At 37.0% G+C, this 16,740-nt stretch overlaps 1 protein-coding gene across 1 annotated transcript; it reads right to left on the bottom strand.

Moving 5' to 3' along the window:
* Positions 1-2,163: 2,163 nt before the first annotated feature.
* Positions 2,164-16,740, bottom strand: LOC121370553 (microtubule-associated protein futsch-like). Its single transcript, XM_041495861.1, has 4 exons — positions 16,387-16,740; positions 14,974-15,047; positions 12,622-12,798; positions 2,164-10,039 (listed from the first exon to the last, which is right to left on the bottom strand). The coding sequence occupies exons 1-4, from the start codon at positions 16,694-16,696 to the stop codon at positions 6,650-6,652; spliced, it is 3,951 nt and encodes a 1,316-aa protein (XP_041351795.1). The 5' UTR covers positions 16,697-16,740; the 3' UTR covers positions 2,164-6,649.

Raw genomic sequence — 16,740 nt, 5'->3', positions numbered from 1 at the left:
ATAAGGCATACATCATAAACTTGAAACCATGAAACATGCAAATGAACCTTGTGTGGTCAACAGTATTGAACATGTTTTTGGGGGAGGGTTTAGACAAAATGGAAAAGCGCATTTACGCGTATCTCTCGCATCCTTGATATTAGATAAAGTGCAATTAAAATATTAGTGAAGGACCAAAACACTGAAATCTGTAAAAATAAATTCAGGTTTCGAGTAACAATTTAGCAAAACTACTGAAGCCTGATTATACATTGGCGATTCAGCTGTGACAGGTTTAAATCTTTTAACTACACTGTTTACAATGAATCAATGATCGCGTCGTAAACAATTTCACATGGAAAATCATTCAAACAGGTTTTAAGTCAAAGCTTCAACTATGCTTGGATATACTGTTTACAATGAACCGTTGATCATGTCGTAAACAATTTCATATGGAAAATCATTGAAACAGATTGTACGTCAAAGCTTCAAGTCCACTCAGATAAACTTAGTTTACAATGAATTTGATCATATGGGACAGTTTCAAACAAAAAGTAATTCAGTTCAAACAGATTACAAGTTAACCCTTCAACTACACTCGAATACAGTTGGTTTACAATGAATTAAGTCTTATCAAACAGTTTCAAATGCAAAATCATTAAGTTCAGACAAATATAGAGTTACAACTTTGAATTATGCTGTGATAAAATCAGTTTACAGTCAATCATGTTCGAAACAATTGTACATGCAAAATCAATTGGTTCGAAACAGATTATTGGTACTACAAGCTCTGATACACTCGGTTTACAATGAACTATTGATCGTGCCGTAAACACTTTCACATGTAAAATCATTCAGTTCTAACATATTATGAGCAGAGACCAAAACTGACTTGTTAATGTGGAATTCAGTGTTTGGTTGGATTTCCCTTGAATCATATCTGAACCATACATTGTGGTTTTGAACAATCATTGAGAAATCGGGCCTGCGTGTTGTCCAATATCGACCTAGCTTTGCTTTCAGCCAGCTGTTAGCAATGTGATTATGCAGCTACATTCTAAAATGACTATCACCTTACTTGTGGTATGCGTGGTTACCGCACACTCTTAATGGTTTTATCAACAGCCAGTAGCAGTGTCCGTAGCCTCAAAGACCAAACAAATTCAAAGACTTTTACCTTCTATTTTCAAAGTCTTCTACACAATGGTCAAAGACAATAGAATGTGATAAAAAGACCAAATCAGTTAATTTATGTTGTTGTCCATGGCAATTTTTTTTTGCTTTTTTACATGCATTATGACAGATTAAACCTTGTAACTGGAAAATCTCAAATGCATGCAGCTGTAAAATATATCATCAATGCTTTGGCTATGACTTGTGAGAAATTAAAGGTTTTTATTACCATTCAAAGACTTTCAAAGACCAAAAAAATAATTTTTTCAAATTCAAAGACTTTCATTGAATTTAAAGACCACTACAAACCCTGCAATAGCCCAGAGTGCAACAGCAGGAGGGTCTATCTGCTGTCAATCGAAAGTTTCAAAGTTTGCAATGACCATGCATACCAGTGACAAGTTCAGAGGGCAGACACTTGCAAACAATTTTGACTAGTACCATCTAGTTCTATCATGCCACAAAAAAACTTGTCTGACCAGCAATATTAAGTGCTCACTCACCTGAACACACCACCTTCCCTAAGTGATATTGCATAACACAAGAAAAATTGGTTTTGTGAGAGGTGGGGTTTAAAATTTGTGAGGATATACAGATTTATTGCACATTCTTGTCAATGGGGAAAAGAATCTGAATGTGATACAAGTATTCGGTAAATAACACAATAATAATACAGTGAACGAGCCACACAAGCAGGACACACTAGAGCAGTGTAACAGATATATCAGCCTCCACTGGGGGGATTCGAACCAGAGACCCTTGCTACAAGATCAGTGCTGATCAACACAAAAATTGACATAACTAAGAAATTTGAAAATTTCTGTTACATTGTGTTATAGAAAAGTACCAACCATACTTTTTTTAAATTCCTTCTCTTTTTTTTTATCATCCTGCTCTCCTCCCCCCCTAATAAAATACACTGAAAATCTTGTTTTTGTAAGAAATATTTTTATTTTAAAATTTAATTACCGATAAATGTCAATTAATTCAAAATAATAACAATCAAAAACATTCTTTTTAGCTAGTTTTTATTATTATTATTAATTTAGAATGTGATGTTTCACATTTTAAAAGTAGGAGATTTTGATACATGTACATGTTTGTTTTAAAGGGCGTTTCACGCTTACTCTACATTTGTATAAATGCAGTCCACAAAATTCATAACTAATTGGGTTTGATAAATTATAATTCTGTAAAAAAAAAAAAAAATTAAAAAGAAAGAAAGAGAGAAAAAGAGTGAAAACAGAAGATAAAAATACAAACATAAAACTTTGATACTAGCACAACTTTTAAGATTATAAGTAATTGTAAGAGGTGCTTATCCAGCACATTTTTCTAAAACACACCAAAATCCATGGTAATTTAAAACAAAATCAAATTAAACATGCCCTAACAATAAATATAAATATCATGCATAGATTGTGTTTTACATATATTACATTCAAATCCCAGCTTTGCATTCCAAAATGAACCAAATATTCTTCTAATACATGTACTATATCATCTTACCTAAATTAACAATATAATTTTGCTTTCATTTTTTTTTCAAACATTTTCTTAATACATATTTGTATTAAAAATATATATATATAACAATTCATAATGCCCATTTCAATCAGATTGTGCCCATTTCAAACAACAATGTCTAAACTCATTAAAGGTACACACACCTTCACTCGCCTCCAAATAAGATTTTCAATGTTTTGGGTAGTAGATTGCAAGAAATATTCACAGGTGATAACATACATGTGCAATCAGAATAGAAAAAAATCTCTTCACAATATACAGATATGTCAAAAAAAAAATCTCATTTTGTGCAAGTTTAAGACAAAAATATCATACCAGCTTATAAGATGATCAAATACATTAAGATAAAAAAAGAGGGGGGTGAGGGCATTTGAAAATACATTTTCGTAATTTAATTTCATCAGAACCGATTTGGATTTTCATCAAATCAAGTTACTGGACTTCCAAGAATTCATTTATATCATGGATATTGTACAGTGCCGCAAGTGATAAACTACTTGAGAATTTGATGGTGGAAATTCCGAATAATGGACATGAAAATTATACTTTCCAACACTAACAGATGTTGCCTGAAAACTATCTTTTTTTGAAATCCCCATGACCAAACTAAAAAATTCCTTAATATTCTGGGGCCTGGAAAGTAACATCTGCAAATTCCAGGATTTTCATGACCCATACGAACCCTGATAGAGGATCGTTCCATTGGTTGGGATAGGGAAGAGAAAAAAAAATGTCCCTGGAGGGCATTGGATCCTGTGACACATCAGTCATCACATAACCCAGCTTCCTCCTGCCCTACATTAAAATTGAGTTAGACTTAGAGACAGAATGACAGAATCAATGAGGACAAATGTGTGATGCACTGTACACATGGTTTAATCACAGCCACCTGACACTGATTAGTACACATAAATAAAATCGTTGAATGTTAGTACATTTTATATGCAAGTATTTACACAATATTTTGCTTATACTCTGTTCATACATAATATCAATCTTATAGCCATTTAACATGTATTCTGAACAAAAAATATATTGTAGAGATAGAAATTATTATTATAAATACATACACGTTAAAAGGCAATAAAATTGAGATGAATGAAGAGGGTAAAACGCAAATATTGTCGAAATTATATAACATTTACCAATACACACCAAATTTACTTGCGTAAACCAATCTTGATTTACCATTATACAATAGTTTTATTTATGTATGTTAATCTGTGTTACAGTTGCCTGTGAGGTTAGTGGTTAGATACTCATAAAATATATAAAATACTTAGCCACAAAGCACTACTTAGTCATAAAGCTCTACTTAACAAATAAATGTAGTTACTGTAATATTCCTGTGATACCCACGACAAAAAGAAAACAAACAAATCATTAGCCTTCATTATGAAAATAGGGTATTAATTTATTGGGCCATGTCATATAAAGAACACAATCTGAGCATTCATTAAAAATAGGTTCTTATTAATAGTAATACAGCTTTTTGTCTCGACAAATTGGTGCAATCTTCAGACATTTGCTCATAAAGGTTGTTTGTGTTCCTTATATAAAACGGCCCCACAAAATACCATCGCAATGGCTACACACACATGACCCAACAATAAAGTCAACCAACCATCCATACATGCAGTTAGTTTCTTAATGTTTGTAATTATCCCCTAAATAACTCCTAGAGCCCCTTATTTGTTGCTTCATCCAAATACTTTTTTTTTCTTTTTTCTTTTTTACATTTTTATTGGTCAGACACACAGGCTATTGGGGGGAGGGGAGGTACAGGCTATTGGGGGGAGTTTGTAATTACCCCCAAAATAACACATAGAGCCCCTTATTTGTTGCTTCATCCAATTTTTTATAGTTTTTTTACATTTATATTGGTCAGACACACAGGCTATTGGGGGAGGGAGAGGGAAATACAGGCTAAAAACCATGTATCTATCCACTTAGGTGTAGTTGATTTTATTGTTGATTTGAACACTGCATATGAGATTTAGCAAATTAAGACGTTTCCATTTAGGCTAAGGTTTATGTCTTTATATACACGTATTCTTTCATTTAGGGACCACATACAAAGTACTTTATGCTAAAAAAAAATACTTTTACTAACATCAGACAACACATGTATGCAAGCACACACAACTGTTTGACCACATCCAAAGCCATATAAAACACAATTTGGTAAGCATGCACCCACACCATCCCATCCCCACCAGACATAAGCCTGATGGAGTATCTATTAGTATCATCTGAAGAATGTTTATTTTACCTATTATGCTGATACTGACAGCACTGTTTTACCAAAGTATATTTCAATAATAAAAGATGCCAATATCTCAGCCAATACAAATGAAATCAGTCAGGGTTTCTGCCAGAAGATAAAACAGGTATGGCGCCATACCCAAATTGTTTGCTATTTTTTTTTAAGCTTAACATTTTAACAAAATTAATTATTTTTATCATTACTGTATAATTTTCTTAACCCTAACCTAAACCATACCCATCTTCTTTCTGGGGGGAGGCCCCCCATACCCCGTCGACTGCGGTTACATTGATCACACACATTATAAATATTCAATTTCATAGTGCCATACCCAAAACATATTCTGGCAGAAACACTGTCAGTTGTAATAAACCCATATTAAAACAAAGAAAGTACACACATTTGGCTACCTTCACCACTACTCACAGACCTACCCCCCCCCCCCCACCTTGTATGGCAACCTATGTAAACTAACCCAAATCTACCTTTCCATACTTTGTATATGGTCCCTCAGTCCCTATTTAACTACCTGTATTAATAATGTATGTAAAAACATCATACATTATACACAGCAGCTACTTTCTTCACAGCAGCTTCACAGTAATCAAGAATAATTGCACATACATGTACAGTACACAATCCAACAACAAAGTCAACTAACAACCCATGGTTGGTTTCTTATGGTTGGCATTACTCAATATCAACTAATAACCCATGGTTGGTTTCTTATGGTTGGCATTACCCAATGTCAACTAACAACCCATGGTTGGCATTTCCCAATGTCAACTAACAACTCATGGTTGGCATTACTCAATGTCAACTAAAAACCCACGGTTGATTTCTTATGGTTGGCATTACCCAATGTCAACTAACAACCCATGGTTGGCATTTCCCAATGTCAACTAACAACCCATGGTTGGTTTCTTATGTTTGGCATTACCCAATGTCAATTAACAACCCATGGTTGTTTCTGACTCATTCTGAACACCTTAGCATAACAGCAACTTGTGAGGACCCCAAATTGTTTAAATTATTCAACAATTGCAAGTCTCGAAATTAATTTTTAAAATTTTTTGGAATGGAATAGGAAGTAATGTCTGCTTCTCAAATTTTATTCTGGAAGCAAATAAAATGTTAGGGTCTCAGAATTAAACTTCTAATTAGACTTGTGGTGTATAACTTTTGTTAGCAGGACTGCTGTCAAAATAGGATGGAAAGCAAAATGTGCTTGTGAAATTAATTCCAATTATATTAGAAAGCATATTACGTATTTCGAGAGGCATTTGCTGCCTGCTGCCCGTTAATTTCAAGCCCTGCTACTTTAACTGTAATTGATCACATGACCAACAGAAAATTGGTTCTACAAGCTGAAAACCATCTAGCCGACCACCGGCAACTAGTTGACTTTATTGCTGATTTGTGCACTGTATAAACATCAGATATAAACATTCATTTCCCACTTAACAGATTTAACAGATATCACATTTTCCAGCAGGTTCTCTTTTTTTCAGTTTAAAGAGCATATAAGCTATTCTTTGGTTTTGCTATAGAACAAGTACCGTTTGTTGGTTCCCTTAAATTTACCCTGTAGCAGCTTTCACTTGTTTAATGTTATACACATCATTTCATACAATAGCATATTTAGAAGATATCACATTTTCCAGCAGTCTTTCAAGAGGTTAAACAGCCCGCTGTATGGCCACATCAGCTGTACTTTGGTTCTCTACGGAAGTAGTACTGTTTGTCGGTTCCCTTAAATCTACCCTCTACCAGCTTCAACTTGACTTCGAGGTCAAACTGTTTCTGGAGTTTACGCGCAATAACACCATCGTGGTCCTCCTGGGACAGCGACTGAGACACTTCACTGTGAGTGGGAGATTTACACACGTCCAAGTGGTTTTTCTTGCTACCAATAGTTTTTCTTACTGACACTGAACCACCAGTTGTCTTTCCTAAAGTTTTCCTTGGACGCTTTCTTCTTTTTAACGTATTTGAACACTGCGGAACATCAACAATGCAACTGTTTAATTTCTTCCTCGGATGCCCTTTCTCAGCAACAAAGGATTCCGAGATCCCAAAATAACTTTTTGTCTTTTTCTTTTCACCAAATGTTCTTTTTTCTGGATCTGACGAGTCTGATATATGCACATCATTTGGGATTCTTTTTCTTCTCCCTCGAGTGGGTAATTCAGACACATTTGAAGTTTGCATAGTTTTCTTTCTAGCTCTTTTCTTTGGAGATAGCACTTCAAAAAATTTGATAAAACTACGTAACGTTTTCCTCGGACTTGTTTTTCCCTTTTTTGGACTAGAACACTGCCACTCATCTCTGTCGATTTGCAACGAGTCCGAATCTGGTTTCGGTTTCACTGGTGTTACAGGATCAGCCACATCCTCACCAATTACGAATTTCCGTTTTTTACGGCTTTGTTTACGCTCAGCCGTCTCCTGTCCAGAATAATATCTTTGTCTATGCTTAGAAGCAGCAGCCCCTCTGGTTCTGCTCTTCGGAACACTACGTGAAGAAACATCATGTTGTATGCAGTAATTCTTCTCATCGCCCTCTGTCGGAGCATCCACAGAGTTGTCCCTTCCAGATCTGCATCGCCCCTTCGAAACTTTCTTTCCTTCCCTTTCCCCGGGTTGAATCTTCGAGCTGGTATCTGCATCCGACTGGACAACACTGGAATCGAGACTGCTTGCATGGGATCGAACCTTCCCGGTCCTCGTCGTGGTTGATGATGAGGATGATACACAAGGTACATGTCCTGTCGAACGAGACACCAAGTCCAAACTGCTGCTGTGACGTGTGGCTTTGCCGTGGGTCAGTGTATCGGTGTTTTCATTCCCTCCCGATTTAACCTTCTTCTTCAAGGTTTGGCCCATTTTACAGCGAACGGTTTTCTTTGGCAACAGCGACTTTGCAATGAATTCCTCGGAACTATCATCCTCGTCGTCAGACGGATACGATTTCTTTTTTATCAGTCGTCCTCTGCTTGACACCGATGTGTTTAGATGTTTATTTTTATCACACTCTGCAACGGCGTTCTTACCACCACTACTGTTTACTTCTTCAGTAAAGAGCTTACCACTCTGCAAATCCTTTTTACTTGTTACTAGACTTTTACTATTGGAATGTGATGGCATTGAAATATCTCCACAGAGGGTAGAACAACTTTTACTGATATCTCGACTATCGGTTCCGACTTGATCAGGGATACTAATACTCGTAACAGGAACAACAGGAACTACTGTACTAGTTATATCCTTGTGATAACCGTGATCAGCAAGACTGCCTCTGTCTTTCACCAAATCATTCTTGCCAACCTGCAAGTCTGCTTTCCTTATAGAAAAAACGACTTCACAATCAGAGTCATTAGAATCTTCATCCAGCTGTATATACCTCGTATGCTTACTCTTAAACCTTTCATTTGCATTTCTGTCTATGTAGGAATCCAGCTTAGAAGACTCTGACACCAGAGAGTCATCTGCCTTACTTACGGGCTCAAAATTCGCAGACGAATTTGAATCATTCGGGAATAAGTCTGGGGATATACATGCACCCTCAGAACGTTTCTCACTGTTAATTAGCCAGTCTTTGATGGATCTCTGAGGAGAAGTCAAAGTTTTCTTTCTGCTTTTGGGCTCTCTATTTTTATTTGTTGTATTTTTCGACGACTTACTGCCTTGCAGTTTTGACCGTTCAGTCGACGACGCTCCACTTGAAGATGGCTGTATAACATTTTCCTTTTCATTACAGAGATTTTTTGTTTCTTCAGGCTTCAAGCGAGGAAACAGCGATGGGACGTCTATCAGATCGTCGTCTTCGATTATAGACTCCATGGGAATCAAGAGACTCGTTTTCGATTCCACGGCAGGAGGGTTAGTCGCAGGGTTAGCATCGCTGTTCTGGTCTAAATGCTTATGTAGAGGACGACGCACCAGGTTTTCCAGTCCATCCACATCTTCAGCAGAGAAGCAACCCACCAAATGCTGATCCATATCGTCCACCCGACTTGGAATGGCAGCTGCCGTGGACGTGGACTTTGACCGTTCCTTCACCATCTGTTTCCGCTCCTCGGCCAGCTCCAGTAAGCGGCGCTGCATGAACGGGCTCCCTGGGTCGAGTCCCGACGACGATGACGACGGCTCGTGCAATGGGCTGAAGTCGTTTCTCGAAAGGTTCCGAGGAGTCGTTCGAACGACTGGTGGATCGACCAGAACGCCATTTGCAAGTTTCCGCGGCGGAGTTCGGGGACAAGCGGTTATGGGTTTGAAGTGAGACAGCTCGTTGTTGATGCTGTCGTTACTGCTCGTGGTGCTGGCACTCCTCTCAGCGTCGTCCCGTTTCTCTCTTCTGTCAACCGGCGGCGGCGACAACAATGCAATGATATCTGTGCTCAAAGGTTCTTTAGCTTTGTGGGGAGGGCTTCGCTCTTTGCTCGGTGGTCTCTTCACTGTGCTGGCAGACTTCTGACCTGTGTTGGGAGGTCTCTGCTCTCTGCTTGGAGGTCTTTGTTCTCTACTAGAAAGTCTCTGCTCTCTGCTTAAAGGTCTCTGCTCTCTGCTTGGAGGTCTTTGTTCCCTGCTTGAAGGTCTTTGTTCTCTGCTTGAAGGTCTTTGTTCTCTGCTTGGAGGTCTCTGCTCTCTGCTTAAAGGTCTCTGCTCTCTGCTTGGAGGTCTTTGCTCTCTGCATAAAGGTCTCTGACTCGTGCTGGAAGATATTTGCTCTGTGCTGGAACCTTCTCCCTCTCCCTCTCTACTCGGTGGCCGTCCCACTGTGCTCGGTTTGTTTGAGTGCGACGGTGGACAGTATGTGTGGTCAGACGTGTCAAACAGTCTGAAATCTTCCCTGGCACTCGCAGAACCTCTGCCTGAAGCGGTGTCCACCACAGACCCAAGCCCGTCAGATTTGTCTTCCTTCTCTTTGTCTGCTGGCGAAATACAGCTGTATGGGTATGGATCCTTCGCCTTCATGACCTTGGGACTGAAGAACGCCACCAAGGTGCTGCGATCGCTGAGACTGCTTGATGTGCTTGCACTAGACGAACTTCCAGTAAATCTCAGAGTTTCTGTAGATGTGCTTGGCGCATTCTAGAAAACACAAAGTCAGTCTGTTAGCTGTGTCTATATACTGTTTTGAAACCTATACACGTCTACTGCTCGCAAAAATTTATATAACACTACATTTATTACTTTTGATGCATCTTAAAATTCTACAGGGTTCCTACACTTTAGCAACCAAATTTCACATTTTAAAGTTACTTCCCATTACCTTTTAGTTTTCTTTCTTTTAATTCTATATCTATTCTTAGATTATTTTAAATTGGTAAAAAAAAAAATAAAAAAAAAAGATTTTCCATAATCCATTTGAAATTCCCATGATATATATAGTAATATGGACCCAAAATCTAAGTTAAGGAAGTAATTAATCACTTATCTCTGTTTTATTATATCTTTGATTAAAAAAAATAATTAAAAAAAAGTACTTGTAAACTTTATTTAACATGTGTTGGTTATTTTTGTCTAGTGCAACAATTGTAATTTATGGGAGAGCACTCCATCAGCCTTCATCATTAATAGATAACTTGAAATACCTAAACCATAAATAAATTAATTTCTTTTATTAACTAAGGCTAGAAAAGCAGATCTCTCCATGAAAAAAAAAGTTGAGGCCAGTGATTTATTGCTCCCCTGACAAGATTATAGGGAGCCATTTAGGATATTATCATATTGATACCATATAAATTCACGTGCTAAGGGGAGCTAAAAATTACTCTACTTGGACTAGTCTCAGGGGAGAGTGATAGCTCCCCTTAACAGCACGGTCAGCAAAAGTTAGGAACAGGTTAACAGTTCCTTGTTAGTGGTTACTAGGCCCGGGGAGAGAAGTCAGGTTAGTGTCCTTTCAGCTTCCCACTGTGGGATTATGCCAAAAGCATTTGTAACAATTTGGCTTGCAAAACCTTTTATATTACCGAAACATAAAATAAAGAAAAGAACTAGTTGTTTAAAGACACCTCACCACATTTTTTAAACTACAGCTAAATTTAGTATTTAACATATATGGTACCTCGTCACCTTACGTCAACCAGTGTTTTTACTTTGGTGCCAGACTGTATCCTTGAATAATCGTGAACCGGCCTATTAATAGGAAGTGGTTTCTGTGCATGCGCACTGTAATGTATGATTGATTTGATGAAATAATGTTTGATGAAATAATGTTTTACCGTGTTCAATTTATTATCAAAATTCAAACAAAATATGTTAATACTGATGCCAGTTTCTGTTGTGAAGAGATTAAATGCATGTCGTAGTCTAATGTTGATATTCTTCAGGTACACATGTAAAACGGGCTAGTATTGTTAATCCTCAGCCACATCTATTTCAGTAATACCAGAAAATACTAATTAATACTTCCATTTAACATAACGATACATTATCAACTACTTAATATCATGTTTATAATGAAACATACAACTGTTTTGTTTAAATTTTATTATAGGAAGTAGTATTTTATATTGAAATATTACGATTAGAACAGTGTAAAATTTGGAATTTGAACATGGAAACTGGCGAAACGTTACGAAATGTACTGATAAATGTTCACTTTGCCCATTTTTATCAAACTTCTCCACTTTCTTCTGGAATGGGAGAACTTACTTCTCCTACTTTTTCAATTCTAGATTAGGGCCTGACCTATGTACAGGTTACCACAAGATACAGACCAGGGCCCGTGCTTATAAAACTTTTATAGAGTCCAGACTCAATCTCAAATGACATCACACACATACAATTTGTATGGTGTTGTCGTGACATTAGTGTCTCAGACTCTATTAGAGTCTCAAGTCTAGACTAAGTTTTATAAGCACCAGGCCCGGTAACCTATAAGGTTACGACACATTTGTATTTCCATTATTACTACTATACAAATCCCTTCACTGATGCACCGATACTTTGTTATTCATTCATAGTACTGTTCCCACTGTACTGTATTGTGTTTGTGGATAAAGTATCTGCAGGGCTCGAATTTAACTGTGGCCATGCTGCAAAGTGCCGTAATGCCCTTAAAATTAAACATAATCTAACGACCATACTGGCTGTGCCTTATTTTGCATGCTACTAGCTGGTTATCATACTCAAACGTAACTCCTGTGAAAGTGGGGGTTTTTTTTAAAAAGAAAACATGAAACCATTTATACTTATATTCAGGGCTAGCTCTGGGTGAGCAGAAAACGGCGTCGAATTATCTATTAAATTTCAAAACTTGCAGAAATACAGGTGGGGTTTTTTTTAACAAAATGTCAACTATTACATGAAATTATGTCACCAAGATTTAATGAAAATTCGCCCAACTATTTTTCAAATTTTCAATTGGCAAATTTGGCGATTGCCAAAGCTAGCCCCGTTATTTATTTTTAATGTCGGCTGTTGTGTTATATTTAGACATTTGTTGATGTTTGCTTTGTTGTCCTGCTTTCTGGCCTTAATGCGCAAAAAAAAAACAATCTCCATTACTCTAGGCCAAATAACCTTGCCCTCTAATTTGCTTGTATCGGACATACAGCAATTCATATCGCAGTAACAGCAAATTGTCGCTGGTGCTGCCATTACGTTTGAGCCGTGATTTTGCAGCATATAACATGCACCTAGAGTGACAGATTGTGGTCAGTCACCTCGTTATTGATTATCTCATTGAGTTCCTGGGCCACAGCTTCGTCTAGTTGCACTGTTCTCGCCAATTCGAGCTGGCGTTGAAGTGTGACGTCGTCTTCTTCCTGTGCCAGTCGAGCGATCAGCTTGGCACTCTCCTCAGCCTCCTTCTGACGCTCAGCCAGGCGCTGTAGTCGAAGCTACAAAAAAGAGATATACACGTAATATAATAAAAAATATAAATCACTATCTACAAACATCCCCCCCCCCCCCCATATTTCTGTAGTTGTTGATATACACTGTTATAGGCATCAGGTGTGGGGGTATTATACCCAGTTGTTAAATAAATGAGTAGTACGGTAGTTAAGATACAAAAAAAAGTGTGTTTTGTTTAACAACACCACTAGAGCACATTGATTTAGTAATTATTAGCAATTGGATGTCAAACATTTGGTAATACAGTCAAATCCGCTTATTTGGATGTGCCTCGTGCAACAAAATTATATTCAAATAAGCGACATATTCAATAAACCGAAGGTACAATTTCGATATACGATATACCCAATTAAGACCTCTTGTTGATTTATGCAAACCCTAATTACGATTCTCCCAATTTGGGCCTCATGACATGTGGAATTTTCGTCAGAAACCGGTAAGTATTTTGTGTTAATAAAATATCGATTCCAAGTTCCATATTGTGACTCTAGTTTTGTCTATAAACTTGTCTATAAACTTGATAAATACAAGAAGCAACAGTTAATGCTGTTTGTATGCCTAGAAGTAGAAGTGACTAAACATCTAATGACCCAGATAAAAAACCACCGGAAGCTCAATTAGACTGGCCACAGTCAAATAATTAAAAGACCGTTATTAACTTCTTGATAATTAAACGGCCGTTATTAACTTCTTTGTACATTTGTAAATCAAATGCAACAAGACCCCACCCCCACCACCCACCCATATAATCTTGAATAAGTAGTCATTTCCATGTTCTGTATTTTACCAGGAAATCTATCTGACTATTATCTGTGTGCATTTGTAACTGATTTGACAGGTAACTAGACTGGCCAAAGTCAAATAAGTGAAAGGCCGTTATTCAATTTTTACAGAAGGAAAAACACAAACACAAACGCTAATATTGGGCCCGATTTGGAATGTCTTTTTGTTTGGCGACAGAAAACCATTCTGATAAGGCCTTCTCCACATTGGCTGCTTTTCCCGTTCTCTGTCTTTTTCATTCTGGGTTAGCATTGGTGAGATCTGGGCACATATCTCGTCGTATTTCTGAGCCAAATAGACCTTTCGTTTCCGTTTACTTGCCATGTTGACATTGTGAAGAAAAAAAAGTTCTTGTCAATATTTATAGCCAAAAGATGATGATCCAACTTGCCAAGAAAATCTCCTACAACTTACCTTTTGTCGACATTTAACAATTTAAACAGTAATCACCATAATCGATTACCTCAAATGGGGCCTCACATTGTGAGCTGCAGAGGAAAATCACGTGATCAAAAGATCCCGCTAAAAAATAACACTAGTAGCAAACAGCTTTAGTTGTTACTGTTCCGCCAATTCATAGAGAAAAATATCTTACAAGTGTTTATTTATGGATTAAACATACTGCTTCAAAAACGTGGCCGACATGAGATTAAGGGATGCCTGCTTACGAAACGCACATCGCCGCCAACAAGGTGGGAATGACCTACTTTGATCCTTGATTGTCCTGCATTGTCTCGGCCATTGGGTCACATTTGAGATGAATCTCAGAGTTCATGGATAATTACGATGTAATTAGTAAATGTATTGATTAATAATTAGTCATCCGAAATAATTTAAGAAACAAGAAAAATCAAGTTTGTTGTAAGTCTTTTCTCTTTTTTTTCAATGAAATTAAATAAATTACAAGTATTCATTTCTGCATGTACGATAGTATGGTATTACGTACGATCATAAATTTTACAAAAAACACATCAAGTTGTTAACAAACTTTCCTAGTTTTACATGCAATTTAAGATTCGGCAAGGATAATTTATATTTGTTCCGAAAACACGTTAAAAAACACATCCAATTAACCGTTGGATTTTGTATTGTCATAATGGCAAATGGTTCCGTGCAGGACAAACATATTCAAATATCCGAAATATACAATAATCCGACATCCAATTAAGTGGATTTGACTGTATTGACATATAGTCTTAGAGAGGAAACCCGCTACATTTTTCCATTAGTAGGAAGGGATCTTTGATATGCACCATCCCACGGTCTTTGATATACCAGTCATGGTGCATTGGGTAAAACGAGAAATAGCCAAATAGGCTCACCGACAGCAATACGAGAAAAGACACTGTATTAATACATATAATTACAATGAATACCTTATGGAGTTCCTCTTCATATTCCTTCCTTATTTCACCGGGGGCGGCTAGGTGAACTGGTGGGTGATGAAACGCTGCAAGTAGACATTTGTTAACATTAGGTAAACAGCTGCAATTATCAAGACTAACATTATTAAAATTAATACAATTGTTGATATATCAAGAAATATTGACAAAAGTTTTACATCAAGAAATCAACCATTTATTATGAAAAAATGTATCCCTTATTCACAGCTGTGTAAAATATGACTTACAAAGGGAGCTGGTCAAAATGTATCCAAACCGTAAGTATCCGATTTTGGTCAAAACACACTCACTTTTTGGTCAAAAATATACCAACCAAACATACCCATATTTTGGTTAAAACACACTGTATTTATAATATACACTAAAACTCACAAATATTAGTTATCAGCTGGCGATAATATTTTATCACAGCGATCGATTCATTCGATGAAGATAACAAAAATGTATCCGACATTAGGAGATCACTTTACAAACATCTTTATTGTTTTTCGTATATCTTGAAAGATTTATTAAAAATAATATTAAAACTTTGATCGGTCCAGCAAAACCGGAACTGCCCGTGAATGTCAGACCGATATCATCTTCGGTTCAATTAAAAGACGAGTCTACTTGTATTTCGTATTTATAAACCTTTTCGCACTTTTTTGTAGGCAAAATAAGGAGTATGTCTTTTCACAAAGTCTACCAACACACAACAATATGGTAACCAAACTACTCCCCCCCCCCCCCCTCCCTTTCTTTTTGTATGTGTTTTTTTTGCTTCTTTTTTTGAAGGGTGTGGTGCTGAGCGGCCACCCTCCTTTAATTTTCACCCAGCAAGAACACTGTGTATGTGTACAATACTTGATAGACTGTGACCCAGCTCTGGCATGTTTTGAACCTAATTAACAGTGTCAATTACAAGATTTTCCAAACATCCAGTACTCAACAGATGGCACTCCACATTAATTTAAATGTTTTTAAAAATCCATTTGGTGTTATTACTTTGTGCTTTCAGGATAAACAGTTAGTGTAGGAAATTTAAATACTAAAATAGATCTTTCTAAAGCGATGGTCTATCAGTGTAACCAATAAAGGTTGCTACAGGCATGTCAACTGCTATTTTCAACCCTGCATTGTACTGTGCGGAAGGACTTTCCTTTGGCACTGGCACTCTCACAAAAACCTAACCCTAACTCTATTTATGTTAAGTATTTATAATGTCCTTTAATATACATGACAGTGCCAAAAGAAAGTCCTACCCAAAAAAATGTGTTGTCATGTCAATGATCAAGATTAAGCAGTTCCATTTTTTAATTCCCAAAAAATAATAGGGCAGTTTTTGATTACCAATTAATATGAATTATGCTGCAGTGCATTTTTGGTTTTTATTTTAACAGAACTTACTCTCTTCATTGGCGTCTTCGTCCTTGCCATCCAGTCGTCTCTGCACTCTCTCTGGAAACAATTCGCGAATCTGTTTCCACCTGGATTCATTAACCAAGGTATTTGTTCTTGACGCAAGTCGCGTCCAGGTAGATATTCTTCGTCGACAAAGGGGACACAGCAAACTCGACTCTTCGACATTATGCTTAAAACATGGCATACACAGTTCATGGGTACACGGCATTGTTACGGGGAAAATCATGATACTTATGCATATTGGGCACGTGCAATCTTCTAAAGAACTTCTTGGGTCTTCAGCTGCTACAGCCATGGTCTTTAATTTAAGTTACGGTCGTTAGACAATTCAACTGGCGG

The sequence above is a fragment of the Gigantopelta aegis genome, chromosome 1 (assembly GCF_016097555.1).
Source record: "Gigantopelta aegis isolate Gae_Host chromosome 1, Gae_host_genome, whole genome shotgun sequence".
Taxonomy (NCBI): Eukaryota; Metazoa; Mollusca; class Gastropoda; order Neomphalida; family Peltospiridae; genus Gigantopelta; species Gigantopelta aegis.
The sequence above is the reverse complement of the archived record's forward strand: the minus strand, read 5'-3'. Positions and strand labels throughout refer to the sequence as shown.

Excerpts from the sequence above, each read along its gene's own strand:
- LOC121370553 (XM_041495861.1), bottom strand. The coding sequence starts at position 16,696 with ATGGCTGTAGCAGCTGAAGACCCAAGAAGTTCTTTAGAAGATTGCACG. Across the intron at positions 15,048-16,386 it reads CGAAGACGCCAATGAAGAGA|CGTTTCATCACCCACCAGTT; the intron begins GTAAGTTCTGTT and ends GTCTACTTGCAG. Across the intron at positions 10,040-12,621 it reads ATGAGATAATCAATAACGAG|AATGCGCCAAGCACATCTAC; the intron begins GTGACTGACCAC and ends TGTGTTTTCTAG.